The following is an 8483-nucleotide window of genomic DNA, read 5'->3' as shown; positions in this document are numbered from 1 at the left end:
CCCCCCTGTACTTCACTTTGACAATAAAGGGAAAAAATGGAAAAATAAAGAAGCTAGTTAAGGACAGAGAATGTGTCATTTGTTGTGCATCCCACAGAAGTAGCATAGCACCCAGGACGGAATAAATGAATGGGTAAAAAAAGAAAATTTGTATTTTTAAAATAACCAATAGATAACTTTTCAGATGTTAAGAGTGCAGTGATAATATGAAATATATATTTCAAGACTTACCTCTGATTGTTCTGTAGTTTTGTATAGAAACTAGAACTGAATCAATAACTTTAGGACATCTTTAAAGTCCTAAAATACTGATTAAGCCTCAAGTGTAATTATGAAGTCTTTCTATAAATATTCAGACAGAAAAACAAATTTTAAAGGTAATCCATTTGCTTCTGCTCATATTTTAGACAATATTCAGTAGAGTTTACACTTTCCTGGTCAGGCACTGGTGGTATACACCTGTAATCCTAGCTATTCAGGAGGCTGAGATCTGAGGATCATGGCTTGAAACCAGCTCAGGAAGGAAGTCCATGAGACTTATTTCCAAATCATCACCAAGAAAGTGGAGCTAATGGTTCAAGTGGTAGAGCACTATCATTAAGGGGACGGGGGGGGGGGGGGGGGGGGGGGGGGGAGAGGGAAGCAAGGCTCAGGGACAACGCCCAGATCAGCATATGCGCATGCACACACATAACCTACACATTCTTAACAGAAAAAACTCAGCTAAAAAGAAAACAGAAAAGAAGTCCTGAGACACACTCAAAGGCTAAAAAGGAATAAACATCAGAGCCAACAGTGAACGCAGTCAAGCCACAGAAAAAGACATGTTTTTCTTCTCATCTTTATTCAAGTATTTCACAGCAGTTATATTACAAATTACAGTAAATGCTCAAATTCCAGAATTCAAAAATTAAATAATTTACTTCAAACTAATGTAAAATGAAGTCAAATGCAAAACATCAATTTAACACAATCCTAAATTAAACTACAAACCCAAATAGACCATAGTTGATGAAGTCTACTTAATCTACAAAGTAGACATACGTGACTGAAACCAAATACGACTCCCAAAGTCTAAGTAACCAAATGTACAAAATACAAAAGATGTAGGTACAAGCCCAAATTCAAGCTTACAATATGATTACAAATAATAATTATAATAACCATGGCATTCAGCTACGGGACACTGAAGATACCTACTGAATAGCACCATAGCTGAACCAACTTAATCAAAAAAAAGGGAAGATAAGAAATTACCACCCCACTCCCAAAAAAACAAAATCCAGTAAACCTACAAATACATTGGCATATGAAAAAAAATCAAGTCATAAAAGGACGTTTAAAAAATTAATCACAGGTAAGATTCAAGCTCAAAAACACAATTAACTCCACAGCCATCAGTTTCCACCCTAATGCAGTCCCATCATCTTCAGAAGCTCCCCGGGGACCCACAGCTAAGCAGGGTCCATTGCCAGGCGGGTACTGGGAAACTGGGAGCAAGGTTTGACACAGGAGCTTATCACTTATAGTGCTCACATAGGAAATAAGAACAGAGGTCAATTTGTACATGTTTGCCAATGCTGTACAGCAAAAATTAAGAACTTTACAGGAAGGTAAACAAAACTGAATTGACTTGGATAATTTCACAAGCTGCTTTAATCTATTGGTATCTGTAAAAATAAGTGAAACTGGCATAGTGTGTTAATTTTCTTTTTATTGGGGGAGGACAGAAGGGTTGATACGATTACACCTCAATTTCCCCCCCCCCTCAGCATGAGATTGGCTTTCTCTTGAAGACCCAAACTGTTCAAAATGGCAGTTCCTATACTGAGGTTGTTTCTGATTTCTCCGTCTACATTCAGGATAAGCAAAAACAAAAAACTTGATCTTTTGGAAGCATTTCTAATGCCATACACACAAATAAATTTCCCTTCTCAAACTTACTGATGGCTAAACTCTTAATTAACTTGTACAAATTTAGTAACCTACTAAGAACATGTGAGGTTTTTTTTTTTTTCCTTTCACAAGTGCTGCTGTTACTTGAACAGAATGCTTCTGAATTAGAGTAACTGGAATAAATATTAGAAAAGAAAATAGTGCAGCAAGAACCTGAGACCTGCAAAAAACCCTTTTACCAGAAACTTGCTACAAAAAATCTGCTACATCTTATTTCATCAAATCTTTAAATTCTGTAACAATTTCCATCAAAATACAAAATGCTAATGTATTAGACAGTAAAATAGTTTGAACTGGTATGATGGTAATAAATATGAAAGAAAGCATGAAAACCCTCCCAATAATCAAATTAGAGGCTTCAAATAACCTCCCCTTTAAAATGGTTCATCGTTAATCGCACTTGCCCACCTTAAAAATTCAGTGTGTCTACATGGGTAGCATCTTGAATTACATGACTGAGTATTATGGAAACTTCATAGACAAGGCAGAACAGAAACTAGTGACATTAAAAAAACAAAAGAAGATAGAATCAGAAGGCAGAAAATGTAAAGGTAAATGCAAAGAAGCACTTGGGGTTACTGCAGTAGCCTAGGCCAGTGTACTCTCTGCACACTACAGCCAGAGACAAGAGACAAGTACCTTAGCTTCAGCATGTAAACGGTGGCAAAGTGATTACAGGATTCTGTAAACACTATTGGTAACTAAAACACAAAAAGCTGAGGTAGCTCATTATCTCTGCAGTAGTCTAAGACCATGTGCCCTATTAAAACCCAAACTACATGTGTTGCATATATTGGAAAGACACACCTGCAGCTAAAAGCTATAATAATGAAGATAGCAAGCCAACTGGTCTGCAAAATTTCCTATATTTTGTTTAAAAATTGTCTGATAAAAAAATGTCACTGCACTCCCTTTGCCTCTTTGCAACTGTCTCAACTATCTCTCCAAATTTGTAGAAAGTTTTTGTAAAACCAGTAACCCATAATTAATTTCAGGTAAGTACATCTCATAGAAATCATTCAACAAGATCCAAAATGGTTTCCAATCAAAATGAAGAGCTGTGAAGATAAGCTTATGGGAAGGTTTTTAAATGTTAATACTGTTATTCAAGGACCATACCAGAGCTCACTTGCAATTATACAGAAAATAAATTTTATGGAGCTTCTGACAAATTCTCTTTTCTGTCCATTTGGCAAGTCCTGGCTTTAAAATAAAACAATAACAATTTACTACACATGAAAATCACTTTTCTCTGGTAACTCAAACATGAATAACTATTAAATTGCCTCTGACAGAAGAATGGCCACTATCAATTTATTTTCTGGTCATCATTGTCAGCAATATGGAAAAGTATGTGGGTTTTGTGTGGACTGTATTATTTGTTGTTGGTTTTTTTTTTTTTTTTAGTATGAGTTTCTTTAACAGAAACAGATCCAATAGGAAACTTACCATTTTAGTATATTATGTGGTATACTGAGCATCTTGATTGAGCTTTGAGAACAAGACAGGCATTTAATATGAAAACACTGGCTGTCTCTCAATGACAGAGTATCAAAACTTATTCTCAAGGTTGTGACCAAAAAAACATTCTAATTTGCTACAAATGAGCCCATCTGTTTAGCCTTATCTTCCTCAAATGAATAAAAAGGCACATAAAAGGCAGTTCTAAAGAGCCAAATCTAATTTCACCCAGTTTCTTCAGCTTCCCACCAGAATACACCATAACCAAGTCTATAACAGGTGTCAGTCCATTACCCAAAGGGGGGAAATAATGATCTAAGGGGTAGAAAGGAGGAAAACAAACCAAAAAACAGATTGCCCACTGTTTAAACAATTCAACACAGTTAGAACTGCCCAGTCCAGTTCCCTCCTGTTGCTGGTCTGCTCCCTAGTAGAGAATCTCCAAAAGAGAGTGCACACGAAGAGCAGAAGCGAAAGCAGTTTCTGTAGCACCAAAATCTCCAAGCTGTGGGGTTGTACTTTTTATTTGTGGAAAATACAACATGTTTCTGAAGTTCGGTTTGGTTCGTGTAGGCTGGTTGGTTTCAGGTACCTGAGACAATAGCACCAAATTCAACAGAGAAGAATGAGTGAGAGAGCACTTTACACGGAGGCTCTGCACATAATTGGTGCAATTTGAAGTTGAATGGCTCAGAAGACTGCTCTGTCTGGAGCAGATTGGAGAGGATAAACCACTCATCTTGAGAAGTTCATAGGAATGTCTCAAACATATGAACTGTTCTTTCCATCTCCTGTAAAATAAAGACATGGGCATTATCTGCTAAAGGAAAGAAATGAATTTGAATTAAAATTTTACAGATATTTTGAGATATCAACACACAAATTCAAACATCAAGTTTCCTTAATACAATATCACAGCTACTTTGTAATACCGTTTGCTTTAAACAATTCCAATGCTTATTTTATAGTTAGGCAAATGAAGGTAAAGATAGTAATAATGAATGAGTAACTGATTATATGTTGTTTTAAAAATATATAAAAAACATAAGTGTAACAAGACATGGGTGGAAACTTATAACTAATACACTTCAACATTGTAAGTCATCATTATGAACACTATTTTATAGATTAAAAAGAAACTGAGGCACAGAAGGGATGAATAAATGGCAGAGATGTAAGCTGTTTTTGAGACAGAGCCTTACTAGGCAGCCCGGGCTGGCCTGGAACTCATGATCCATGGCATGTGCGCTCCAGAGTCACAGAGAGCCTCTGCTCTCTGCTCTCTGCTCTCTGTTGCCTATTACATTCCACTAACTCCTAAAAGGATAGCACATGCACGGAAATGCGTTCAGAGTAACAAGTTGATGTCAAAAATTAGAATGTACTTGGGAGTTCCCATTTTAACCCACTGAAATCACAGCTGAAAAAATGAGTAGCTGCCCTTCACCACCAGGAAAAGCACTCGTTATTGAATGTTTCAAAACCTCTCCTCCCTGAACTTGGCCCCTAGTCATGCAGGTTCCAATGGAGACATGTTTCCGTGCTACAGCACCGGATTCCATTCAGGCTAATGAAATCACAACGATTTAAACAAAGAAATCCTAGAATTTAAAAAAAAAGTACAATTGTGAAACCCTGCACACTGCACACCTTTCACTAGGATAGGCAAATGTCAGATACATCTTCTACATTTTGGTTTTCTTGTTTCCCTTGAAACAGCTAACAAAATTCCTGTATCTCTGTAAACTAGACTGTACTAGCAGATTATCATCTGACCAAAATATTCGACAAGGTCATTCACAATCACTCTTGTGATTTTATCACATATGGACATGTAAAGGCATATTCATTATTAAAAAAATGTGATCCCACTGGGCTAAGAATGTGGTGTAGTGGTAGAGTGCTTGTCTAGCATGCATGAAGCCCTGGGTTTGATTCCTCAGCACCACATAAACAGAAAAGGCCGGAAGTGGTGCTGTGGCTCAAGAGGTAGAGTGCTAGCTTTGAGCAAAAAGGAAGCCAGGGATAGTGCTCAGGCCCTGAGTCCAAGCGCCAAGACTGGCAAAAACAAACAAACAAAAACCCCACAAAAACAAAAAATTCGATCCCAATATCTGTGTTTACTTTCCTTCAGATTTTAGCTTCCTGAGTAGTTAGGATTACAGGCAGGAGCCACCAATGCCAGCATATATACACATTTATGCATATTATGGCCATTCCTACAGTTTTAAAGATAGAACATATTCCAAAAGGACATTAACTAATGTCCTCTATATGGTGAGACATGGTATTTGAAATTTCTCATTTGTCCTTTCCAGTAATTTCTATATATTATACAACTTAGTATGCTTTGTAAAAATGGAACTCATAAAACTGTGGTTAGGAAATAAGTTTATTTGCTAGCCAAAATATAGTCTAATTTTTACCAATGTGTAATCCAATTAGGTAAATACAATGCATTTGGTTTTCTTTTTTAAAATTCAGAGGTAAAATAATATGTACTATGTGCAAAAAGGTTTTGAAATATAAAATACATCTAACAAGTATGAAGGAATTATCTACTTGTAGTCCTGTTTCTGTTCCTTTTTTATTTTTGATCGCAATCATTAATACACACTAATTGTACAAATTAATGGAATTCACCATGTTTTTATACATGCATATACCATGCTTTGTTTATATCCATCCACCAGTCTTCTATATATGACTCTCCTTTTCCCCTCTCTTCCTTTCTCTCTGATGGAGGATATGTGATACTTGTTTTTCTGTGTCTGGCTTTATTTCACTTAACATCAGGTTCTCCAGTTCCAATCAACTCAATGCAAATGACAGAATTACATTCTTTATGGCCAAATATTATTGTGTGTGTGTGTGTGTATGTGTGTGTGTGTGTGTGTGTGTGTGTGTATCCCATATTTTTTTAATCTAGTCATCTACCGAGAGAAACCAAGGATGATTCTATGTTTCATTTTATTTTTTGCCGGTCCTGGGGCTTGAACTCTGGGCCTAGGTGCTGTCCCTGAGCTCCTTCTGCACAAGGCTGGAACTCCATCACTTGAGTCACAGTGAGGCTTTTTCTGTGATTAATTGGAGATAAGAGTCTCACAGACTTCCCTGCTGGGCTAGCTTTGAACTATGATCAGCACCTGGCTTTTGAAGAATATTTTTCCTGTATTTCATTTTGTTTTGTTTTTTCTCAGTTTTTTTTTTTTTTTTTTGCCAGTCCTGGGCTTGGACTCAGGGCCTGAGCACTGTCCCTGGCTTCTTTTTGCTCAAGGCTAGCACTCTACCACTTGTGCCACAGCACCACTTCCAGCTTTTTCTATATATGTGGTGCTGAGGAATCGAACCCAGGGCTTCATGTATATGAGGCGAGCACTTTTCCACTAGGCCATATTCCCAGCCCCTTGAAGAATATTTTTAAGACTACAAGTTCACTAATATTTTAAGTGCACACCTCCCAAGTGGAGGGCAGGGGGATCTAAAGAGATAGGCTAGCTCTCTACCACTTTGAGCCACAGTGCTACTTCCAATTTTCTGGTGGTTAATTGGAGATAAGAGTCTCATGGACTTTCCTGCCCTGCCTGGCTTTGAACCAAGATCCTCAGATCTTTAGTCTCCTGAGTAGCTAGGATTACAGGAATGAGCCACCAGCGCCCAGCTGAGTCTATATTTCAGTTATTATGAATAGTACCACAATAAATATGTATGCAGGTTTCTTATTTGCCAGCTTCTTTTCCTTAAGATATATACTCGAGTGCGATATAGCTAATCATATGGTAGTTAAGTTTTGTTTAAGACTCTTCCTTAATATGAAGAATAAAGGTTATATTAATTTACATTCACATAAATAGCATGTAAAGGTCACATTTTTAAATAATATTTATTGCCAAAGTAATGTACAGAGGGAGTTACAGTTTCATACATAAGGCAGTGAGTACGTTTCTTATCAAACTTGTTACCTCCTAGGTCACATTTTTTTTTAACCTCATCACCAGCATTAGTAATCCTAGGTGAGATAAATTGATTTCAGGTTTTGATTTGCAGTACCCTTATAGCTGATGATTTTGGACAGATTTTCATGTATTTGTTGGCTATTTGTACTTTTCTTCTGAGAAGTGTCTAAGTGTCTATTCAGATCATCTGTCTTCATTTTAATTGGTCTTTTTTGCTGTGTTAAGACTTTTTACTTCTATATACATTCTGGATATTAATTTTCTGTCAAATGAATAGCTGGCAAACATTTTCCCAGGTAAACATTTTCCCAGGTTCTGTAAATTGTCTCTTCATTTTATTGACTGTTTCCTTAACTGTGCAAAACACTTAAGTCTGATGTTATATACCAATTGTTATTCCAAAGCCAATCTTGGTATTTTATGTTCAGAATTTCAGGTCTTAATAGGAAATAAGTAGCTTCAAAGTTGATTTTAAAAAACAACAACAAGGTGATAGACATAGAAGCAGGCTCTTCTTCTGCATGTGTATCTAGTTTTCTCAGCACCATTTTTTAAAGAAGTTATCCCTTCTCCAATGTATATTTTGATCCCTCTGTTGAAAGCCAACTAGCCACAGACACATGGATTTCTTTCTAAGTCTTCTTGTCTGCTCTACTGGTCTTTGGGTCTACTTTTATGTCAATACCATGCTGCTTTTATTACTGTGGCGCTGTCGGGTCTTGAAATCAAGGGGTGATGCTTCCAGCTTTGCTATTTTTCTCCACATTATTTGGCTGTTTAGGGTCTTTTGTGCTTCTCATAGGAATTTTAAGACTGTTTTTTCTAGCTAAGTGCTGATGTTTCATGCTTGTTTTCCTACTTAGAAGGCTGAGATCTAAGGATCATTATTTGAAGCGGGTCTGGGACAAACAGTACAAGATTCTCATCTCTAAGCAAACAATGCTAGAAGTGGTAGAGCAACTGCCTTGGAAGTACAGAACAAGACCTTGAGTTCAAACCTCAATTACTGCTGCTCCCCCAAGCTTCACAGTGCTTCTGTCTTATGAACTGTACTATATCGTCACATTTTATTCTACCTTTAATGGTAGAGCAAGAGGAACTAGAACTCTC

General features: G+C 36.9%; 1 protein-coding gene across 6 annotated transcripts in view; it reads right to left on the bottom strand.

The window, feature by feature from the left end:
- Positions 1 to 823: 823 nt before the first annotated feature.
- The window catches only part of Atad2b (ATPase family AAA domain containing 2B), a 115635-nt gene continuing 107975 nt past the window's right edge, over positions 824 to 8483 (bottom strand). For all 6 annotated transcript variants that reach the window (XM_048353346.1, XM_048353344.1, XM_048353340.1 and 3 more), the window contains one exon: positions 824 to 4208. In XM_048353346.1, coding sequence (XP_048209303.1) covers positions 4167 to 4208 — 42 coding nt within the window. In that variant the 3' untranslated portion in view covers positions 824 to 4166. The remainder of the gene's footprint in view (positions 4209 to 8483) is intronic.

The sequence above is a fragment of the Perognathus longimembris genome, chromosome 8 (genome assembly GCF_023159225.1).
Source record: "Perognathus longimembris pacificus isolate PPM17 chromosome 8, ASM2315922v1, whole genome shotgun sequence".
Lineage (NCBI taxonomy): Eukaryota > Metazoa > Chordata > Mammalia > Rodentia > Heteromyidae > Perognathus > Perognathus longimembris.
The sequence above is the reverse complement of the archived record's forward strand: the minus strand, read 5'-3'. Positions and strand labels throughout refer to the sequence as shown.